This window comes from Oncorhynchus keta, chromosome 18 (assembly GCF_023373465.1).
Source record: "Oncorhynchus keta strain PuntledgeMale-10-30-2019 chromosome 18, Oket_V2, whole genome shotgun sequence".
Classification (NCBI taxonomy): domain Eukaryota; kingdom Metazoa; phylum Chordata; class Actinopteri; order Salmoniformes; family Salmonidae; genus Oncorhynchus; species Oncorhynchus keta.
The window spans coordinates 51,239,434-51,265,768 of record NC_068438.1 but is presented as its reverse complement, the minus strand read 5'-3'; the positions used below and the strand labels follow the sequence as shown (position 1 = coordinate 51,265,768).

The 26,335-nt window shown below is 42.9% G+C and overlaps 1 protein-coding gene across 1 annotated transcript in view; it reads right to left on the bottom strand.

The window, feature by feature from the left end:
- The window catches only part of mtus2b (microtubule associated tumor suppressor candidate 2b), a 118,509-nt gene that overhangs the window by 26,718 nt on the left and 65,456 nt on the right, over positions 1 to 26,335 (bottom strand). Inside the window, exon 6 of the mRNA XM_052468911.1 lies at positions 9,791 to 9,987. Within this exon, the coding sequence (XP_052324871.1) occupies positions 9,791 to 9,987 (197 nt within the window). The remainder of the gene's footprint in view (positions 1 to 9,790; positions 9,988 to 26,335) is intronic.

Below are 26,335 nucleotides of genomic sequence, written 5' to 3'. Positions count from 1 at the left end.
GCCTCCTCCTCTGACTACCAGCCCATCCAACATCAATCAACCAGCCTCCTCCTCTGACTACCAGCCCATCCAACATCAACCAGCCTCCTCCTCTGACTACCAGCCCATCCAACATCAATCAACCAGCCTCCTCCTCTGACTACCAGCCCATCCAACATCAACCAGCCTCCTCCTCTGACTACCAGTCCATCCAACATCAATCAACCAGCCTCCTCCTCTGACTACCAGTCCATCCAACATCAATCAACCAGCCTCCTCCTCTGACTACCAGTCCATCCAACATCAATCAACCAGCCTCCTCCTCTAACTACCAGCCCATCCAACATCAATCAACCAGCCTCCTCCTCTGACTACCAGCCCATCCAACATCAATCAACCAGCCTCCTCCTCTGACTACCAGCCCATCCAACATCAACCAGCCTCCTCCTCTGACTACCAGTCCATCCAACATCAACCAGCCTCCTCCTCTGACTACCAGTCCATCCAACATCAATCAACCAGCCTCCTCCTCTGACTACCAGCCCATCCAACATCAATCAACCAGCCTCCTCCTCTGACTACCAGCCCATCCAACATCAATCAACCAGCCTCCTCCTCTGACTACCAGCCCATCCAACATCAACCAGCCTCCTCCTCTGACTACCAGTCCATCCAACATCAATCAACCAGCCTCCTCCTCTGACTACCAGTCCATCCAACATCAACCAGCCTCCTCCTCTAACTACCAGCCCATCCAACATCAATCAACCAGCCTCCTCCTCTGACTACCAGTCCATCCAACATCAACCAGCCTCCACCTCTGACTACCAGTCCATCCAATATCAACCAGCCTCCTCCTCTGACTACCAGCCCATCCAACATCAACCAGCCTCCTCCTCTGACTACCAGTCCATCCAACATCAATCAACCAGCCTCCTCCTCTGACTACCAGTCCATCCAACATCAATCAACCAGCCTCCTCCTCTGACTACCAGTCCATCCAACATCAACCAGCCTCCTCCTCTGACTACCAGTCCATCCAACATCAACCAGCCTCCTCCTCTGACTACCAGTCCATCCAACATCAACCAGCCTCCTCCTCTGACTACCAGTCCATCCAACATCAACCAGCCTCCTCCTCTGACTACCAGTCCATCCAACATCAACCAACCAGCCTCCTCCTCTAACTACCAGTCCATCCAACATCAACCAGCCTCCTCTTCTGACTACCAGCCCATCCAACATCAACCAGCCTCCTCCTCTAACTACCAGTCCATCCAACATCAACCAGCCTCATCCTCTGACTACCAGTCCATCCAACATCAACCAGCCTCCTCTTCTGACTACCAGTCCATCCAACATCAACCAGCCTCCTCCTCTGACTACCAGTCCATCCAACATCAACCAACCAGCCTCCTCCTCTAACTACCAGTCCATCCAACATCAACCAGCCTCCTCCTCTGACTACCGGCCCATCCAACATCAACCAACCAGCCTCCTCCTCTGACTACCAGTCCATCCAACATCAACCAGCCTCCTCCTCTGACTACCAGTCCATCCAACATCAACCAGCCTCCTCCTCTGACTACCAGTCCATCCAACATCAACCAGCCTCCTCCTCTGACTACCAGTCCATCCAACATCAACCAGCCTCCTCCTCTGACTACCAGTCCATCCAACATCAACCAGCCTCCTCCTCTAACTACCAGTCCATCCAACATCAACCAGCCTCCTCCTCTGACTACCAGTCCATCCAACATCAACCAGCCTCCTCCTCTGACTACCAGCCCATCCAACATCAACCAGCCTCCTCCTCTGACTACCAGTCCATCCAACATCAACCAGCCTCCTCCTCTGACTACCAGTCCATCCAACATCAACCAGCCTCCTCCTCTGACTACCAGTCCATCCAACATCAACCAGCCTCCTCCTCTGACTACCAGTCCATCCAACATCAATCAACCAGCCTCCTCCTCTGACTACCAGCCCATCCAACATCAATCAACCAGCCTCCTCCTCTGACTACCAGCCCATCCAACATCAATCAACCAGCCTCCTCCTCTGACTACCAGTCCATCCAACATCAACCAGCCTCCTCCTATGACTACCAGCCCATCCAACATCAATCAACCAGCCTCCTCCTCTGACTACCAGTCCATCCAACATCAACCAGCCTCCTCCTCTGACTACCAGTCCATCCAACATCAACCAGCCTCCTCCTCTGACTACCAGTCCAACCAGCCTCCTCCTCTGACTACCAGTCCATCCAACATCAACCAGCCTCCTCCTCTAACTACCAGTCCATCCAACATCAATCAACCAGCCTCCTCCTCTGACTACCAGTCCATCCAACATCAACCAGCCTCCACCTCTGACTACCAGTCCATCCAATATCAACCAGCCTCCTCCTCTGACTACCAGCCCATCCAACATCAACCAGCCTCCTCCTCTGACTACCAGTCCATCCAACATCAATCAACCAGCCTCCTCTTCTGACTACCAGCCCATCCAACATCAACCAGCCTCCTCCTCTTACTACCAGTCCATCCAACATCAACCAGCCTCCTCCTCTGACTACCAGTCCATCCAACATCAACCAACCTCCTCCTCTGACTACCAGTCCATCCAACATCAACCAACCAGCCTCCTCCTCTGACTACCAGTCCATCCAACATCAACCAGCCTCCTCCTCTAACTACCAGTCCATCCAACATCAACCAGCCTCCTCCTCTGACTACCAGTCCATCCAACATCAACCAACCAGCCTCCTCCTCTAACTACCAGTCCATCCAACATCAACCAGCCTCCTCTTCTGACTACCAGCCCATCCAACATCAACCAGCCTCCTCCTCTAACTACCAGTCCATCCAACATCAACCAGCCTCCTCTTCTGACTACCAGTCCATCCAACATCAACCAACCAGCCTCCTCCTCTAACTACCAGTCCATCCAACATCAACCAGCCTCCTCTTCTGACTACCAGTCCATCCAACATCAACCAACCAGCCTCCTCCTCTAACTACCAGCCCATCCAACATCAACCAGCCTCCTCCTCTAACTACCAGTCCATCCAACATCAACCAACCAGCCTCCTCCTCTAACTACCAGTCCATCCAACATCAACCAGCCTCCTCCTCTGACTACCGGCCCATCCAACATCAACCAACCAGCCTCCTCCTCTGACTACCAGTCCATCCAACATCAACCAGCCTCCTCCTCTGACTACCAGTCCATCCAACATCAACCAGCCTCCTCCTCTAACTACCAGTCCATCCAACATCAACCAGCCTCCTCCTCTGACTACCAGTCCATCCAACATCAATCAACCAGCCTCCTCCTCTAACTACCAGTCCATCCAACATCAACCAGCCTCCTCCTCTGACTACCAGCCCATCCAACATCAACCAGCCTCCTCCTCTGACTACCAGTCCATCCAACATCAACCAGCCTCCTCCTCTGACTACCAGCCCATCCAACATCAACCAGCCTCCTCCTCTGACTACCAGTCCATCCAACATCAACCAGCCTCCTCCTCTGACTACCAGCCCATCCAACATCAACCAGCCTCCTCCTCTGACTACCAGTCCATCCAACTACCAGTCCATCCAACATCAATCAACCAGCCTCCACCTCTGACTACCAGTCCATCCAACATCAACCAGCCTCATCCTCTGTCCCATTTCCATGATGTATAACCACAGATCAATAAGAATGCTTTTAGCAACGGTGGTGTTGGACTACAGGAGATGGGTGAGGAAGAGTAAGGGAGGGAGGAAGGATGAGTGAGGAAGGATGGATGAGGAAGGGTGAGGGAAGGAGGATGGATGAGGAAGACTAAGGGAGGGAGGATGGGTGGGAGAGGGTAAGGGGGAGGGAGGATGGGTGAGGATGGATGAAGGAAGGAAAAGCTATGGGAGGGAGGGAGAGAGAGGTAGGATAAGGAAGGGTGAGGAGGATGGATGAGGAAGGGTGAGGGGAGGATGGGTGAGGATGGATGAAGGAAGGTAAAGCTATGGGAGGGAGGGAGAGAGAGGTAGGATAAGGAAGGGTGAGGTGAGGAGGGAGAAGTGATGGGAGGGAAGGAGGGAGAGGTAGGATAAGGAAGGGTGAGGTGAGGAGGGAGAAGTGATGGGAGGGAAGGAGGAGAGGTAGGGTAAGGAAGGGTGAGGTGAGGAGGGAGAAGTGATGGGAGGGAAGGAGGGAGAGGTAGGATAAGGAAGGGTGAGGTGAGGAGGGAGAAGTGATGGGAGGGAAGGAGGGAGAGGTAGGATAAGGAAGGGTGAGGTGAGGAGGGAGAAGTGATGGGAGGGAAGGAGGGAGAGGTAGGATAAGGAAGGGTGAGGTGAGGAGGGAGAAGTGATGGGAGGGAAGGAGGGAGAGGTAGGATAAGGAAGGGTGAGGTGAGGAGGGAGAAGTGATGGGAGGGAAGGAGGGAGAGGTAGGATAAGGAAGGGTGAGGTGAGGAGGGAGAAGTGATGGGAGGGAAGGAGGGAGAGGTAGGATAAGGAAGGGTGAGGTGAGGAGGGAGAAGTGATGGGAGGGAAGGAGGGAGAGGTAGGATAAGGAAGGGTGAGGTGAGGAGGGAGAAGTGATGGGAGGGAAGGAGGGAGAGGTAGGATAAGGAAGGGTGAGGTGAGGAGGGAGAAGTGATGGGAGGGAAGGAGGGAGAGGTAGGATAAGGAAGGGTGAGGTGAGGGAGGGAGAAGTGATGGGAGGGAAGGAGGGAGAGGTAGGATAAGGAAGGGTGAGGTGAGGAGGGAGAAGTGATGGGAGGGAAGGAGGGAGAGGTAGGGTAAGGAAGGGTGAGGTGAGGAGGGAGAAGTGATGGGAGGGAAGGAGGGAGAGGTAGGATAAGGAAGGGTGAGGTGAGGAGGGAGAAGTGATGGGAGGGAAGGAGGGAGAGGTAGGATAAGGAAGGGTGAGGTGAGGAGGGAGAAGTGATGGGAGGGAAGGAGGGAGAGGTAGGGTAAGGAAGGGTGAGGTGAGGAGGGAGAAGTGATGGGAGGGAAGGAGGGAGAGGTAGGATAAGGAAGGGTGAGGTGAGGAGGGAGAAGTGATGGGAGGGAAGGAGGGAGAGGTAGGATAAGGAAGGGTGAGGTGAGGAGGGAGAAGTGATGGGAGGGAAGGAGGGAGAGGTAGGGTAAGGAAGGGTGAGGGGAGGAGGAGAAGTGATGGGAGGGAAGGAGGGAGAGGTAGGATAAGGAAGGGTGAGGTGAGGAGGGAGAAGTGATGGGAGGGAAGGAGGGAGAGGTAGGATAAGGAAGGGTGAGGTGAGGAGGGAGAAGTGATGGGAGGGAAGGAGGGAGAGGTAGGATAAGGAAGGGTGAGGTGAGGAGGGAGAAGTGATGGGAGGGAAGGAGGAGAGGTAGGATAAGGAAGGGTGAGGTGAGGAGGGAGAAGTGATGGGAGGGAAGGAGGGAGAGGTAGGATAAGGAAGGGTGAGGTGAGGAGGGAGAAGTGATGGGAGGGAAGGAGGGAGAGGTAGGGTAAGGAAGGGTGAGGTGAGGAGGGAGAAGTGATGGGAGGGAAGGAGGGAGAGGTAGGATAAGGAAGGGTGAGGTGAGGAGGGAGAAGTGATGGGAGGGAAGGAGGGAGAGGTAGGATAAGGAAGGGTGAGGTGAGGAGGGAGAAGTGATGGGAGGGAAGGAGGGAGAGGTAGGATAAGGAAGGGTGAGGTGAGGGAGGGAGAAGTGATGGGAGGGAAGGAGGGAGAGGTAGGATAAGGAAGGGTGAGGTGAGGAGGGAGAAGTGATGGGAGGGAAGGAGGGAGAGGTAGGATAAGGAAGGGTGAGGTGAGGAGGGAGAAGTGATGGGAGGGAAGGAGGGAGAGGTAGGATAAGGAAGGGTGAGGTGAGGAGGGAGAAGTGATGGGAGGGAAGGAGGGAGAGGTAGGATAAGGAAGGGTGAGGTGAGGAGGGAGAAGTGATGGGAGGGAAGGAGGGAGAGGTAGGGTAAGGAAGGGTGAGGTGAGGAGGGAGAAGTGATGGGAGGGAAGGAGGGAGAGGTAGGATAAGGAAGGGTGAGGTGAGGAGGGAGAAGTGAAGACTTTCCATCAGTGAGACTAAATGCTTTCAGCCATCCAACTGTAATCTGATCACTATCTCTTCCTTGGGTGGGGCCAAGCTCTGGCTCAGAGCCAATAGGGAAGAGACAGTGAACTGTGATTGTGAAATCTTTAAGAAGATACAGTACAAGGACAAAGCATTTTACAATCCTAAAACCTCAAAGCAGCTCTCAATAGATATTCAATTAAAACCAATAACAAAATCCCAAAAGTGCAAACCTCGCGCATCTGGTACTCCAGGCAGATTCAAGCCAACACTCAAAGTACTTTAAAGGAATTTCAAGCATCCTTTAAGTAGTCTATGGGTGGCCAGCGGCGTCAGTTCAGCTAACCCTAGGGTATGGCTAAATGGGGTGTGTGGAAATACAGCTAACCCTAGGGTATGGCTAAATGGGGTGTGTGGAAATACAGCTAACGCTAGGGTATGGCTAAATGGGGTGTGTGGAAATACAGCTAACGCTAGGGTATGGCTAAATGGGTTGTGTGGAAATACAGCTAACGCTAGGGTATGGCTAAATGGGGTGTGTGGAAATACTGCTAACGCTAGGGTATGGCTAAATGGGTTGTGTGGAAATACTGCTAACGCTAGGGTATGGCTAAATGGGTTGTGTGGAAATACAGCTAACGCTAGGGTATGGCTAAATGGGGTGTGTGGAAATACTGCTAACGCTAGGGTATGGCTAAATGGGTTGTGTGGAAATACAGCTAACGCTAGGGTATGGCTAAATGGGGTGTGTGGAAATACAGCTAACGCTAGGGTATGGCTAAATGGGTTGTGTGGAAATACAGCTAACGCTAGGGTATGGCTAAATGGGGTGTGTGGAAATACTGCTAACGCTAGGGTATGGCTAAATGGGTTGTGTGGAAATACAGCTAACCCTAGGGTATGGCTAAATGGGGTGTGTGGAAATACTGCTAACGCTAGGGTATGGCTAAATGGGGTGTGTGGAAATACTGCTAACGCTAGGGTATGGCTAAATGGGGTGTGTGGAAATACAGCTAACCCTAGGGTATGGCTAAATGGGGTGTGTGGAAATACTGCTAACGCTAGGGTATGGCTAAATGGGGTGTGTGGAAATACTGCTAACGCTAGGGTATGGCTAAATGGGGTGTGTGGAAATACTGCTAACGCTAGGGTATGGCTAAATGGGGTGTGTGGAAATACAGCTAACCCTAGGGTATGGCTAAATGGGGTGTGTGGAAATACAGCTAACGCTAGGGTATGGCTAAATGGGGTGTGTGGAAATACAGCTAACGCTAGGGTATGGCTAAATGGGGTGTGTGGAAATACAGCTAACGCTAGGGTATGGCTAAATGGGGTGTGTGGAAATACTGCTAACGCTAGGGTATGGCTAAATGGGGTGTGTGGAAATACAGCTAACCCTAGGGTATGGCTAAATGGGGTGTGTGGAAATACAGCTAACGCTAGGGTATGGCTAAATGGGGTGTGTGGAAATACAGCTAACGCTAGGGTATGGCTAAATGGGGTGTGTGGAAATACAGCTAACGCTAGGGTATGGCTAAATGGGGTGTGTGGAAATACAGCTAACGCTAGGGTATGGCTAAATGGGGTGTGTGGAAATAAATGGGCTTGGGAGAGGCGAAGGTCAAGTCCTGCGTCCTCTGAAACATGACCTGCCGAACCACGATTCTGATCACCCGCCCGCTTAACCAGGAAGCCAGCTGCACCTAAGTATCTGAGGAAACACTGTTTAACTGACGATCAAGTCAGCCTGCAGGCGCCTGGCCGCCACAAGGAGTCGCCAGAGAACGATGAGCCAAGTAAAGCCCCCTCCTGCAAACCCTCCCCTAACCCGGACGACACTGGGCCAAACCCTCCCCTAACCCGGACGACGTTGGGCCAAACCCTCCCCTAACCCGGACGACGTTGGGCCAAACCCTCCCCTAACCCGGACGACACTGGGCCAATTGTGCGCTGCTCTATGGGACTCCCAGTCACGGCCGGTTGTGACACAGCCTTGGAACGAACCCGGGTCTGTAGTGATGCCACACTGCGATGCAGTGCCTTAGACTGCTGCGCTACTTGGGAGGTCCATGGTCCTGTATCTTTACAGGGAGATGGTACTGTATCTTTACAGGGAGATAGTACTGTATATTTACAGGGAGATTGTACTGTATCTTTTCAGGGAGATGGTACTGGGAGATGGTACTGTATCTTTACAGGGAGATGGTACAGTATCTTTACAGGGAGATGGTACTGTATCTTTACAGGGAGATGGTACTGTATCTTTACAGGGATATATATATATATATATGCCATTTAGCTGACGCTTTTATCCAATATGGGAGATGGTACTGTATCTTTACAGGGAGATGGTACTGGGAGATGGTACTGTATCTTTACAGGGAGATGGTACTGTATCTTTACAGGGAGATGGTACTGTATCTTTACAGGGAGATGGTACAGTATCTTTATAGGGAGATGGTACTGTATCTTTACAGGGAGATGGTACTGTATCTTTACAGGGAGATGGTAAAGTATCTTTATAGGGAGATGGTACTGTATCTTTACAGGGAGATGGTACTGGGAGATGGTACTGTATCTTTACAGGGAGATGGTACAGTATCTTTACAGGGAGATGGTACTGTATCTTTACAGGGAGATGGTACAGTATCTTTACAGGGAGATGGTACTGTATCTTTACAGGGAGATGGTACTGTATCTTTACAGGGAGGTGGTACTGTATCTTTACAGGGAGATGGTACTGGGAGGTGGTAATGTTTCTTTACAGGGAGATGGTACTGTATATTTACAGGGAGATGGTACTGTATATTTACAGGGAGATGGTACTGTATCTTTACAGGGAGATGGTACAGTATCTTTACAGGGAGATGGTACTGTATCTTTACAGGGAGATGGTACTGTATCTTTACAGGGAGATGGTACTGTATCTTTACAGGGAGATGGTACTGTATCTTTACAGGGAGATGGTACAGTATCTTTACAGGGAGATGGAACTGTATCTTTACAGAAGGAAGGTACAGACATGATGATGTAATATTAGTCATGTATTAGTCATGTATTCAGTACAGTAAATTTGTACAGTACAGTAAATCTATACATCAGCCTGTTCAACCTGTGTGTGTGTGTGTGTGTGTGTGTGTGTGTGTGTGTGTGTGTGTGTGTGTGTGTGTGTGTGTGTGTGTGTGTGTGTGTGTGTGTGTGTGTGTGTGTGTGTGTGTGTGTGTGAGTATTTTCAAATACTTTTCAAGTGTATTTTCGATTCCATTAAAATATTCAACTACTTTCCAAGTAAATATAATGCTTACTTTAAATATATGTGAGATGTTTGAAAGTAGTATTTGAACCCAGTACTGGTGACTTCCCCACATTACATTGTGAAGTGCTATGGTCCTGCCTCACCACAGAAACAGGAGATAGACTAGTGTCCTGTCCAGGGGGTGTACTGTACATAAAGCTGCCTCACTCTACAGAAACAGGAGATAGACTAGTGTCCTGTCCAGGGGGTGTACTGTACATAAAGCTACCTCACTCTACAGAAACAGGAGATAAACACTTTATAGCTGCTTCATAAACACTATATAGCTGCTTCATAAACACTATATAGCTGCTTCATAAACACTATATAGCTGCTTCATAAACACTATATAGCTGCTTCATAAACACTATATAGCTGCTTCATAAACACTATATAGCTGCTTCATAAACACTATATAGCTGCTTCACAAATAATTTCTTATAAGCAAAGTTATACCGTTTATTACCTTGTGGCAGAAGTGCTGTGTAGTAATGGCAAACACCTCTAGTCCAAGAGAAGCCCTCTTCAGTTCAGCCTGCAGAGACTGGAGCTGTCGAGCCTGGTCCTCACAGCGCTCTCTCAGCTTCTGCACCAGGGCACGCTCACACTCCTGACCTCCGACCCCTGACCCTGAACCACCACGATCTGCTGGTCTACCTCGGACTAGAGAGAGAGGAGAGAGAGAGAGAGGTTATGATGGGGAGGAGAGGGGGGAGTGTGGGAAAGAGAGAGAAACAAGAGAGAAAGAAAGATTTTAAAAAAGACAGAGAGAGATGGAACAGTGGTAGGACTGATCACCGATAACGACAAGACAGCCTATAGGGAGGAGGTCAGAGATCTGGCCGTGTGGTGTCAGAACAACAACCTCTCCCTCAACAATGAGACAGCCTATAGGGAGGAGGTCAGAGACCTGGCCGTGAGGTGCCAGGACAACAACCTCTCCCTCAACGCGATCAAGACTAAGGAGATGATTGTGGACTACAGGAAAAGGAGGACAGAGCACGCCCCAATTCTCATCAACGGGGCTGTAGTGGAGCAGGTTGAGAGCTTCAAGTTCCTTGGTGTCCACATCACCAACAAACTAACATGGTCCAAGCACACCAAGACAGTCGTGAAGAGGGCACGACAAAAACCTATTCCCCCTCAGGAGATTTAAAATATTTGGCATGGGTCCTGAAATCCTCAAAAGGTTCTACAGCAGCACCATCGAGAGCATCCTGAGTGGTTGCATCACTGACTTGTATGGTGCTCGGCGTCCGACCGCAAGTCACTACAGAGGGTAGTACGTACAGCCCAGTACATCACTGGGGCCAAGCTTCCTGCCATCCAGGACCTCTATATCAGGCGGTGTCAGAGGAATGCCCCAAAAAATTGTCAAAGGCTCCAGTCATCCTAGTCATTAACTGTTCTCTCTGCTACCGCACGGCAAGCGGTACCGGAGCACCAAGTCCAGGTCCAAGAGGCTTCTAACCAGTTTCTACCCCCCAAGACATAAGACTCCTGAACATCTAATAAGATGACCACCCAGACTATTTTCATTCCCCCCCCCCACCTTTACGCTGCTGCTACTCTCTGTAATGATCTATGCATAAGTCACTTTAATAACTCTACCTACATGTTCATACTACCTCAATTACCTCAACTAACCAGTGCTCCCGCACATTGACTCTGTACCGGTACCCTCTGTATATAGTCTCCACATTGACTCTGTACTGGTACCCCCTGTATATAGCCTCCACATTGACTCTGTACCGTAACACCCTGTATATAGCCTCCACATTGACTCTGTACCGGTACCCCCTGTATATAGCCTCCACATTGACTCTGTACCGGTACCCCCTGTATATAGCCTCCACATTGACTCTGTACCAGTACCCCCTGTATACAGCCTCCACATTGACTCTGTACCGGTACCCCCTGTATACAGCCTCCACATTGACTCTGTACCAGTACCCCCGTATACAGCCTCCACATTGACTATGTACCGTAATACCCTGTATATAGCCACCACATTGACTCTGTACCAGTACCCCCTGTATACAGCCTCCACATTGACTCTGTACCGGTACCCCCCTGTATATAGCCTCCACATTGACTCTGTACCAGTACCCCCTGTATACAGCCTCCACATTGACTCTGTACCGGTACCCCCTGTATATAGCCTCCACATTGACTCTGTACCGGTACCCCCTGTATATAGCCTCCACATTGACTCTGTACCGGTACCCCCTGTATATAGCCTCCACATTGACTCTGTACCGGTACCCCCTGTATATAGCTTCCACATTGACTCTGTACCGGTACCCCCTGTATATAGCCTCCACATTGACTCAGTACCGGTACCCCCTGCATATAGCCTCCACATTGACTCTGTACTGGTACCCCCTGTATATAGCCTCCACATTGACTCAGTACCGGTTCCCCCTGTATATAGCCTCCACATTGACTCTGTACCGGTTCCCCCTGTATATAGCCTCCACATTGACTCAGTACCGGTTCCCCCTGTATATAGCCTCCACATTGACTCTGTACCGGTACCCCCTGTATATAGCCTCCACATTGACTCTGTACTGGTACCCCCTGTATATAGCCTCCACATTGACTCAGTACCGGTTCCCCCTGTATATAGCCTCCACATTGACTCTGTACCGGTTCCCCTGTATATAGCCTCCACATTGACTCTGTACCGGTACCCCCTGTATATAGCCTCCACATTGACTCTGTACCGGTACCCCTGTATATAGCCTCCACATTGACTCTGTACCGGTACCCCTGTATATAGCCTCCACATTGACTCTGTACCAGTACCCCTGTATACAGCCTCCACATTGACTCTGTACCGGTACCCCTGTATACAGCCTCCACATTGACTCTGTACCAGTACCCCGTATACAGCCTCCACATTGACTATGTACCGTAATACCCTGTATATAGCCTCCACATTGACTCTGTACCGGTACCCCTGTATACAGCCTCCACATTGACTCTGTACCAGTACCCCGTATACAGCCTCCACATTGACTATGTACCGTAATACCCTGTATATAGCCTCCACATTGACTCTGTACCGGTACCCCCTGTATATAGCCTCCACATTGACTCTGTACCGGTACCCCTGTATATAGCCTCCACATTGACTCTGTAGTCCTGTGGTCCCTGTATCATAGCATCCACATTGACTCTGGGTACCGGGACCACCCCTAGAATGTATAGCTTCCACATGACTCTAAGTACTTTGGTACCCCCTGCTAAATGGCATATATTATTATTATTATTATATATTATTATATAGCCTCCACATTGACTCTGTACTGGTACCCCTGTATATAGCCTCCACATTGACTCAGTACCGGTTCCCCCTGCATATAGCCTCCACATTGACTCTGTACTGGTACCCCTGTATATAGCCTCCACATTGACTCAGTACCGGTTCCCCTGTATATAGCCTCCACATTGACTCTGTACCGGTTCCCCCTGTATATAGCCTCCACATTGACTCAGTACCGGTTCCCCTGTATATAGCCTCCACATTGACTCAGTACCGGTTCCCCCTGTATATAGCCTCCACATTGACTCTGTACCGGTACCCCCTGTATATAGCCTCCACATTGACTCTGTACTGGTACCCCCTGTATATAGCCTCCACATTGACTCAGTACCGGTTCCCCCTGTATATAGCCTCCACATTGACTCTGTACCGGTTCCCCCTGTATATAACCTTGTGAGTAAACATTTCACTGTTGTATTCGGCGCATGTATAAAGACAGAGAGAGGGAGAGAGAAGGGGGTGTACTGTACATAAAGCTGCCTCACTCTACAGAAACTGGAGATAGACTAGTGTCCTGTCCAGGGGGCGTGGAAAGAGAGATGGAAAGACAGAGAGAGATGAAGACAGAGATGGAGAGAGAGATGGAAAGAGAGAGAGAGATGTAGAGAGAGAGAGAGAGAGAGAGATGGAGAGAGAGATGGAAAGAGAGAGAGATGGAGAGAGAGAGAGATAGAAAGAGAGAGAGATGGAAAGAGAGATGGAAAGACAGAGAGAGATGAAGACAGAGAGAGAGGTGGAAAGAGAGAGATGGAAAGAGAGATGGAAAGACAGAAAGAGATGAAGACAGAGAGAGAGATGGAAGGAGAGAGAGATGGAAGGAGAGAGAGAGATGGAGAGAGAGAGATGAAAAAGATAAAGGCCCATTTCTATTTTTCTGTTCATCTAAAGTGTTGGAAAACTTGTCAATAATCAACTGACTGCCTTTCTTGATGTCTGTAGTATTCTCTCTGGTGTGCAATCGGGTTTCTGCTCATGTTATGGATGTGTCACTGAAGCCTTTAAGGTCCTCAATGATGTCACCACTGCTCTTGATTTGAAGTAATATTGTGCTGCTATTTCTATTGACCTGGCCAAAGCTTTTGATAGGGTAGACCATTACATTCTTGTGGGCCGGCTAAGGGGTATTTGTGTCTCTGAGGGGTCTTTGGCTTGGTTTGCTAAGTACCTCTCTCAAAGAGTGCACTGTATAAAGTCAGAACATAATGTACCGGTACCCCCATGGGTAGGATGGTCATCTGAATCAGGGTTAATTTGGCAGCTGGGGTGAAAGAGGAGCGATTACGATAGAGGAAACCAAGTCTCAATTTAACTTTAGTCTGCAGCTTTGATATGTGCTGAGAGAAGGACAGATATGAGACATATCAGTCAATCATATAAAACACAGTCCATCACATAAAACACAGTCCATCACACAGTCCATCACATAAAACATAGTCCATCACATAAAACACAGTCCATCACACAGTCCATCACATAAAACACAGTCCATCACATAAAACACAGTCATCATCACACAGTCCATCATATAAAACACAGTCCATCACATAAAACACAGTCCATCATAAAACACAGTCCATCATATAAAACACAGTCCATCATATAAAACACAGTCCATCACATAAAACACAGTCCATCACATAAAACACAGTCCATTATATAAAACACAGTCCATCACATAAAACACAGTCCATCACATAAAACACAGTCCATCACATAAAACACAGTCCATCACATAAAACACAGTCCATCACATAAAACACAGTCCATCAGTCCATCACATAAAACACAGTCCATCACACAGTCCATCACATAAAACACAGTCCATCACACAGTCCATCACATAAAACACAGTCCATCACACAGTCCATCAAATAAAACACAGTCCATCACATAAAACACAGTCCATCACATAAAACACAGTCCATCACATAAAACACAGTCCATCACATAAAACACAGTCCATCACATAAAACACAGTCCATCACATAAAACACAGTCCATCACATAAAACACAGTCCATCACACAGTCCATCACATAAAACACAGTCCATCACACAGTCCATCACATAAAACACAGTCCATCACACAGTCACAGTCACATAAAACACAGTCCATCATATAAAACACAGTCCATCATATAAAACACTGTCCATCACATAAAACACAGTCCATCACATTAAACACAGTCCATCACATAAAACACAGTCCATCACACAGTCCATCACATAAAACACAGTCCATCACACAGTCCATCACATAAAACACAGTCCATCACATAAAACACAGTCCATCACACAGTCCATCACATAAAACACAGTCCATCATATTAAACACAGTCCATCACATAAAACACAGTCCATCACATAAAACACAGTCCATCACACAGTCCATCACATAAAACACAGTCCATCACACAGTCCATCATATAAAACACAGTCCATCACATAAAACACAGTCCATCACATAAAACACAGTCCATCACATAAAACACAGTCCATCACATAAAACACAGTCCATCACATAAAACACAGTCCATCACACAGTCATCACATAAAACACAGTCCATCATATTAAACACAGTCCATCACACAGTCCATCACATAAAACACAGTCCATCACATAAAACACAGTCTATCACACAGTCATCACATAAAACACAGTCCATCACACAGTCCATCATATAAAACACAGTCGATCATATAAAACACAGTCCATCACATAAAAACACAGTCCATCACACAGTCCATCATATAAAACACAGTCCATCATATAAAACACAGTCCATCATACAGTCCATCATATAGAACACAGTCCATCACATTAAACACAGTCATCACACAGTCCATCATATAAAACACAGTCCATCACACAGTCCATCATATAAAACACAGTCCATCACACAGTCCATCACATAAAACACAGTCCATCACATAAAACACAGTCCATCATATAAAACACAGTCCATCACATTAAACACAGTCCATCACACAGTCCATCACATAAAACACAGTCCATCACACAGTCCATCACATAAAACACAGTCCATCACACAGTCCATCATATAAAACACAGTCCATCATATAAAACACAGTCCATCACACAGTCCATCACATAAAACACAGTCCATCACACAGTCCATCACATAAAACACAGTCCATCACACAGTCCATCATATAAAACACAGTCCATCATATAAAACACAGTCCATCACACAGTCCATCATATAAAACACAGTCCATCACACAGTCCATCATATAAAACACAGTCCATCATATAAAACACAGTCCATCATATAAAACACAGTCCATCACACAGTCCATCACATAAAACACAGTCCATCATATAAAACACAGTCCATCACACAGTCCATCATATAAAACACAGTCCATCACATAGTCCATCATATAAAAACACAGTCCATCACACAGTCCATCATATAAAACACAGTCCATCATATAAAACACAGTCCATCACACAGTCCATCACATTAAACACAGTCCATTATATAAAACACAGTCCATCACACAGTCCATCATATAAAACACAGTCCATCACATAAAACACAGTCCATCATATAAAACACAGTCCATCACACAGTCCATCATATAAAACACAGTCCATCACATAAAACACAGTCCATCACACAGTCCATCACATAAAACACAATCCATCATATAAAACACAGTCCATCATATAAAACACAGTCCATCACACAGTCCATCATATAAAACACAGTCCATCACACAGTCCATCATATAAAACACAGTCCATCATATAAAACACAGTCCATCACATAAAACACAGTCCATCATATAAAACACAGTCCATCATATAAAACACAGTCCATCACATAAAACACAGTCCATCACATAAAACACAGTCCATCATATAAAACACAGTCCATCACACAGTCCATCATATAAAACACAGTCCATCATATAAAACACAGTCCATCATATAAAACACAGTCCATCACACAGTCCATCACATAAAACACAGTCCATCATATAAAACACAGTCCATCACATAAAACACAGTCCATCATATAAAACACAGTCCATCACATAAAACACAGTCCATCACACAGTCCATCACATAAAACACAGTCCATCACATAAAACACAGTCCATCACACAGTCCATCACATAAAACACAGTCCATCATATAAAACACAGTCCATCACATTAAACACAGTCCATCACACAGTCCATCATATAAACACAGTCCATCATATAAAACACAGTCCATCATATAAAACACAGTCCATCACATAAAACACAGTCCATCATATAAAACACAGTCCATCACACAGTCCATCATATAAAACACAGTCCATCACACAGTCCATCATATAAAACACAGTCCATCATATAAAACACAGTCCATCACACAGTATATCATTTAAAACACAGTCCATCATATAAAACACAGTCCATCACATAGAACACAGTCCATCATATAAAACACAGTCCATCACATAAAACACAGTCATCACACAGTCATCACATAAAACACAGTCCATCACATAAAACACAGTCCATCACACAGTCCATCACATAAAACACAGTCCATCATATAAAACACAGTCCATCACATTAAACACAGTCCATCACACAGTCCATCACATAAAACACAGTCCATCAGTCCATCATATAAAACACAGTCCATCATATAAAACACAGTCCATCACACAGTCCATCATATAAAACACAGTCCATCACATAAAACACAGTCCATCATATAAAACACAGTCCATCACATTAAACACAGTCCATCACACAGTCCATCACATAAAACACAGTCCATCACACAGTCCATCATATAAAACACAGTCCATCACATTAAACACAGTCCATCATATAAAACACAGTCCATCATATAAAACACAGTCCATCACACAGTCCATCATATAAAACACAGTCCATCATATAAAACACAGTCCATCACACAGTCCATCATATAAACACAGTCCATCACAATAAACACAGTCCATCATATAAAACACAGTCCATCACACAGTCCATCATATAAAAACAGTCCATCACACAGTCCATCATATAAAACACAGTCCATCACACAGTCCATCACATAAAACACAGTCCATCATATAAAACACAGTCCATCATATAAAACACAGTCCATCAGTCCATCACATAAAACACAGTCCATCACACAGTCCATCATATAAAACACAGTCCATCATCATATAAAACACAGTCCATCATATAAAACACAGTCCAAACACAGTCCATCACATAAAACACAGTCCATCACACAGTCCATCACATAAAACACAGTCCATCACACAGTCCATCATATAAAACACAGTCCATCATATAAAACACAGTCCATCACACAGTCCATCATATAAAACACAGTCCATCACACAGTCCATCATATAAAACACAGTCCATCACATAAAACACAGTCCATCATATAAAACACAGTCCATCATATAAAACAAACACAGTCCATCACATAAAACACAGTCCATCATATAAAACACAATCACACAGTCCATCATATAAAACACAGTCCATCACACAGTCCATCACATAAAACACAGTCCATCATATAAAACACAGTCCATCACAGTCCATCATATAAAACACAGTCCATCACACAGTCCATCATATAAAACACAGTCCATCATATAAAACACAGTCCATCACACAGTCCATCACATTAAACACAGTCCATTATATAAAACACAGTCCATCACACAGTCCATCATATAAAACACAGTCCATCACATATAAAACACAGTCCATCATATAAAACACAGTCCATCACACAGTCCATCATATAAAACACAGTCCATCATATAAAAACAGTCCATCACACAGTCCATCATAAAACACAGTCCATCATATAAAACACAGTCCATCATATAAAACACAGTCCATCATATAAAACACAGTCCATCACACAGTCCATCATATAAAACACAGTCCATCACACAGTCCATCATATAAAACACAGTCCATCATATAAAACACAGTCCATCATATAAAACACAGTCCATCATATAAACACAGTCCATCATATAAAACACAGTCCATCATATAAAACACAGTCCATCACATAAAACACAGTCCATCATATAAAACACAGTCCATCATATAAAACACAGTCCATCACACAGTCCATCATATAAAACACAGTCCATCACACAGTCCATCATATAAAACACAGTCCATCATATAAAACACAGTCCATCACACAGTCCATCATATAAAACACAGTCCATCATATAAAACACAGTCCATCACATAAACACAGTCCATCACACAGTCCATATAAAACACAGTCCATCACATAAAACACAGTCCATCACACAGTCCATCACATAAAACACAGTCCATCACATAAAACACAGTCCATCACACAGTCCATCACATAAAACACAGTCCATCATATAAAACACAGTCCATCACATTAAACACAGTCCATCACACAGTCCATCACATAAAACACAGTCCAACACAGTCCATCATATAAAACACAGTCCATCACATAAAACACAGTCCATCATATAAAACACAGTCCATCACATTAAACACAGTCCATCACACAGTCCATCACATAAAACACAGTCCATCACACAGTCCATCATATAAAACACAGTCCATCACATAAAACACAGTCCATCATATAAAACACAGTCCATCATATAAAACACAGTCCATCACACAGTCCATCATATAAAACACAGTCCATCATATAAAGCAAAACACAGTCCATCATATAAAACACAGTCCATCACATATAAACACAGTCCATCATATAAAACACAGTCCATCACACAGTCCATCATATAAAACACAGTCCATCACACAGTCCATCATATAAAACACAGTCCATCACACAGTCCATCATATAAAACACAGTCCATCACAGTCCATCACATAAAACACAGTCCATCATATAAAACACAGTCCATCATATAAAACACAGTCCATCACACAGTCCATCATATAAAACACAGTCCATCATATAAAACACAGTCCATCATATAAAACACAGTCCATCACACAGTCCATCATATAAAACACAGTCCATCACACAGTCCATCATATAAAACACAGTCCATCACATAAAACACAGTCCATCATATAAAACACAGTCCATCATATAAAACACAGTCCATCACACAGTCCATCATATAAAACACAAACACAGTCCATCATATAAAACACAGTCCATCACACAGTCCATCACATAAAACACAGTCCATCACACAGTCCATCATATAAAACACAGTCATCATCACACAGTCCATCATATAAAACACAGTCCATCATAAACACAGTCCATCACACAGTCCATCACATAAAACACAGTCCATCATATAAAACACAGTCCATCACACAGTCCATCATATAAAACACAGTCCATCATATAAAACACAGTCATCATATCACAGTCCATCACACAGTCCATCATATAAAACACAGTCCATCATATAAAACACAGTCCATCATATAAAACACAGTCCATCATATAAAACACAGTCCATCATATAAAACACAGTCCATCATATAAAACACAGTCCATCACACAGTCATCATATAAACACAGTCCATCACACAGTCCATCATATAAAACACAGTCCATCATATAAAACACAGTCCATCATATAAAACACAGTCCATCATATAAAACACAGTCCATCATATAAAACACAGTCCATCATATAAAACACAGTCCATCATATAAAACACAGTCCATCATAAAACACAGTCATCATATAAAATACAGTCCATCATCACACAGTCCATCATATAAAACACAGTCCATCACATCATATAAAACACAGTCCATCATATAAAACACAGTCCATCATCACACAGTCCATCATATAAAACACAGTCCATCATATAAAACACAGTCCATCATAGAACACAGTCTATCACACAGTCCATCATATAAAACACAGTCATCACATAAACACAGTCTATCACACAGTCCATCACATAAAACACAGTCCATCATATAAAACACAGTCCATCATATATAAAACACAGTCCATCATATAAAACACAGTCCATCACATATAAACACAGTCCATCACACAGTCCATCATATAAAACACAGTCCATCACACAAACACATCATATAAAACACAGTCCATCATATAAAACACAGTCCATCATATAAAACACAGTCCATCATTAAACACAGTCCATCACACAGTCCATCATATAAAACACAGTCCATCACACAGTCCATCATATAAAACACAGTCCATCATATTAAACACAGTCCATCATATAAAACACAGTCCATCATATAAAACACAGTCCATCACACATCATCATATAAACACAGTCCATCATATAAAACACAGTCCATCACACAGTCCATCATATAAAACACAGTCATCATAAAACACAGTCCATCATATAAAACACAGTCCATCACACAGTCTATCATATAAAACACAGTCCATCACACAGTCCATCATATAAAACACAAACACAGTCCATCATATAAAACACAGTCCATCATATAAAACACAGTCCATCACATAAAACACAGTCCATCATATCAGTATAAACACAGTCCATCATATAAAACACAGTCCATCACACATATAATAAAACACAGTCCATCATATAAAACACAGTCCATCATATAAACACAGTCCATCATATAAACACAGTCCATCATATAAAACACAGTCCATCATATAAAACACAGTCCATCATATAAAACACAGTCCATCATATAAAACACAGTCCATCATATAAAACACAGTCCATCATATAAAACACAGTCCATCATATAAAACACAGTCCATCATATAAAACACAGTCCATCATATAAAACACAGTCCATCATATAAAACACAGTCCATCATATAAAACACAGTCCATCATATAAAACACAGTCCATCATATAAAACACAGTCCATCATATAAAACACAGTCCATCATATAAAACACAGTCCATCATATAAAACACAGTCCATCACATAAAACACAGTCCATCATATAAAACACAGTCCATCACATAAAACACAGTCTATCAGTCATCATAAAACACAATCACACAGTCCATCATATAAAACACAGTCCATCATATAAAACACAGTCTATCACACAGTCATCATATAAACACAGTCTATCACAGTCATCATATAAAACACAGTCCATCACATAAAACACAGTCCATCATATAAAACACAGTCCATCATATAAAACACAGTCCATCACACAGTCCATCACATAAAACACAGTCCATCATATAAAACACAGTCCATCACACAGTCCATCATATAAAACACAGTCCATCATATAAAACACAGTCCATCACACAGTCCATCATATAAAACACAGTCCATCATATAAAACACAGTCCATCACATATAAAACACAGTCCATCACACAGTCCATCATATAAAACACAGTCATCATATAAAACACAGTCCATCACACAGTCCATCATATAAACACAGTCCATCATATAAAACACAGTCCATCACACAGTCCATCATATAAAACACAGTCCATAAAACACAGTCCATCATATAAAACACAGTCCATCACACAGTCCATCATATAAAACACAGTCCATCATATAAAACACAGTCCATCACACAGTCCATCATATAAAACACAGTCCATCATATAAAACACAGTCCATCATATAAAACACAGTCCATCATATAAAACACAGTCCATCACACAGTCCATCATATAAAACACAGTCCATCATATAAAACACAGTCCATCATCATATAAAACACAGTCCATCACACAGTCATCATATAAAACACAGTCTATCATATCATATAAAACACAGTCTATCATATAAAACACAGTCCATCATATAAAACACAGTCCATCACATAAAACACAGTCCATCACATAAACACAGTCCATCATATAAAACACAGTCCATCATAAAACACAGTCTATCACATAAAACACAGTCCATCACACAGTCCATCATATAAAACACAGTCCATCATATAAAACACAGTCCATCATACAAAACACAGTCATCATATAAAACACAGTCTATCACACAGTCCATCATATAAAACACAGTCCATCACATAAAACACAGTCCATCATATAAAACACAGTCCATCACATACAGTCCATCACACAGTCCATCATATAAAACACAGTCCATCACACAGTCCATCATATAAAACACAGTCCATCATATAAAACACAGTCCATCATATAAAACACAGTCTATCATATAAAACACAGTCTATCACACAGTCATCATATAAAACACAGTCTATCATATAAAACACAGTCTATCACACAGTCCATATCATATATAAAACACAGTCCATCATATAAAACACAGTCCATCATATAAAACACAGTCCATCATATAAAACACAGTCCATCACACAGTCCATCATATAAAACACAGTCCATCATATAAAACACAGTCCATCATATAAAACACAGTCCATCACATAAAACACAGTCCATCATATAAAACACAGTCCATCATCATAAAACACAGTCCATCATATAAAACACAGTCCATCATATAAAACACAGTCCATCATATAAAACACAGTCATCATATAAAACACAGTCCATCATATAAAACACAGTCCATCATATAAAACACAGTCCATCATATAAAACACAGTCCATCATATAAAACACAGTCCATCATATAAAACACAGTCCATCATATAAAACACAGTCTATCATATAAAACACAGTCTATCATATAAAACACAGTCATCATATAAACACAGTCCATCATATAAAACACAGTCTATCATATAAACACAGTCTATCATATAAAACACAGTCTATCATATAGAACACAGTCATCATATAAACACAGTCCATCATATAAAACACAGTCTATCATATAAAACACAGTCTATCACATAGAACACAGTCATCATATAAAACACAGTCCATCATATAAAACACAGTCATCATATAAAACACAGTCTATCACACAGTCCATCATATAAAACACAGTCTATCATATAAAAACAGTCTATCACACAGTCCATCATATAAAACACAGTCCATCACACAGTCCATCATATAAAACACAGTCCATCATATAAAACACAGTCCATCATATAAAACACAGTCCATCATATAAAATACAGTCTATCACACAGTCCATCACATAAAACACAGTCTATCATATAAAACACAGTCTATCACAGTCATCATATAAAACACAGTCCATCATATAAAACACAGTCACACAGTCATATAAAACACAGTCTATCATATAAAACACAGTCTATCACATAGTCATCATATAAAACACAGTCCATCACACAGTCATCATATAAAACACAGTCATCATATAAAACACAGTCTATCAGTCTATCATATAAACACAGTCCATCATATAAAACACAGTCTATCACACAGTCTATCATATAAAACACAGTCTATCACATAAAACACAGTCTATCATATAAAACACAGTCCATCACACAGTCCATCATATAAAACACAGTCCATCACATAAAACACAGTCCATCACATAAAACACAGTCTATCATATAAAACACAGTCCATCATATAAAACACAGTCTATCATATAAAACACAGTCTATCACACATCATCATATAAAACACAGTATCATATAAAACACAGTCTATCATATAAAACACAGTCCATCATATAAAACACAGTCTATCATATAAAACACAGTCCATCATATAAAACACAGTCTATCATATAAAACACAGTCCATCATATAAAACACAGTCTATCACACAGTCAGTCATCATATAAACACAGTCTATCACACAGTCACATCATATAAAACACAGTCTATCATATAAAACACAGTCCATCATATAAAACACAGTCCATCATATAAAACACAGTCATCATATAAAACACAGTCCATCATATAGAACACAGTCTATCATATAAAACACAGTCCATCACATAAAACACAGTCTATCACATATCACATAAAACACAGTCCATCATATAAACACAGTCTATCACACAGTCTATCATATAAAACACAGTCATCATATAAAACACAGTCTATCATATTAAACACAGTCACATCATCATATAAACACAGTCCATCATATAAAACACAGTCCATCATATAAAACACAGTCCATCATATTAAACACAGTCCATCACACAATCACATAAAACACAGTCTATCACACAGTCATCATATAAAACACAGTCCATAAACACAGTCTATCATATAAAACACAGTCTATCATATAAAATCATCATATAAAACACAGTCCATCACACAGTCCATCATATAAAACACAGTCCATCATATAAAACACAGTCCATCACATAAAACACAGTCCATCATATAAAACACAGTCCATCATATAAAACACAGTCATCATATACAATCACACAGTCCATCATATAAAACACAGTCTATCATATAAAACACAGTCCATCATATAAAACACAGTCCATCATATAAAACACAGTCCATCACACAGTCCATCATATAAAACACAGTCTATCATATAAAACACAGTCATCATATAAAACACAGTCCATCATATAAAACACAGTCCATTCACACAGTCCATCATATAAAACACAGTCCATCACATAAAACACAGTCATATCACATAAAACACAGTCCATCATATAAAACACAGTCTATCCAGTCATCATATAAAACACAGTCTATCACACAGTCATCATATAAAACACAGTCATATCACACAGTCTATCATATAAAACACAGTCTATCATATAAAACACAGTCCATCAGTCTATCACATAAAACACAGTCTATCATATAAAACACAATCACACAGTCTATCATATAAAACACAGTCATCATATAAAACACAGTCCATCATATAAAAACACAGTCCATCACATATAAAACACAGTCCATCATATAAAACACAGTCCATCATATAAAACACAGTCCATCATATAAAACACAGTCCATCATATAAAACACAGTCATCATATAAAACACAATCACACAGTCATCATATAAAACACAGTCCATCACACATCTATCATATAAAACACAGTCCATCATATAAAACACAGTCCATCATATAAAACACAGTCCATCATATAAAACACAGTCCATCATATAAAACACAGTCCATCATATAAAACACAGTCCATCACATAAAACACAGTCATAAAACACAGTCCATCACATAAAAACACAGTCCATCATATAAAACACAGTCCATCACACAGTCCATCATATAAAACACAGTCTATCATATAAACACAGTCTATCATATAAACACAGTCCATCACACAGTCTATCATATAAAACACAGTCCATCATATAAAACACAGTCCATCACATAAAACACAGTCCATCATATAAAACACAGTCCATCACATAAAACACAGTCCATCACACAGTCATCACATAAAACACAGTCCATCATATAAAACACAGTCCATCACACAGTCCATCATATAAAACACAGTCCATCATATAAAACACAGTCCATCACATTAAACACAGTCCATCACACATATCATATAGAACACAGTCCATCATATAAAACACAGTCCATCATATAAAACACAGTCCATCATATAAACACAGTCTATCACACAGTCATATAAAACACAGTCTATCACACAGTCATCATATAAAACACAGTCCATCATATACAAACACAGTCCATCATATAAAACACAGTCCATCATATAAAACACAGTCCATCATATAAAACACAG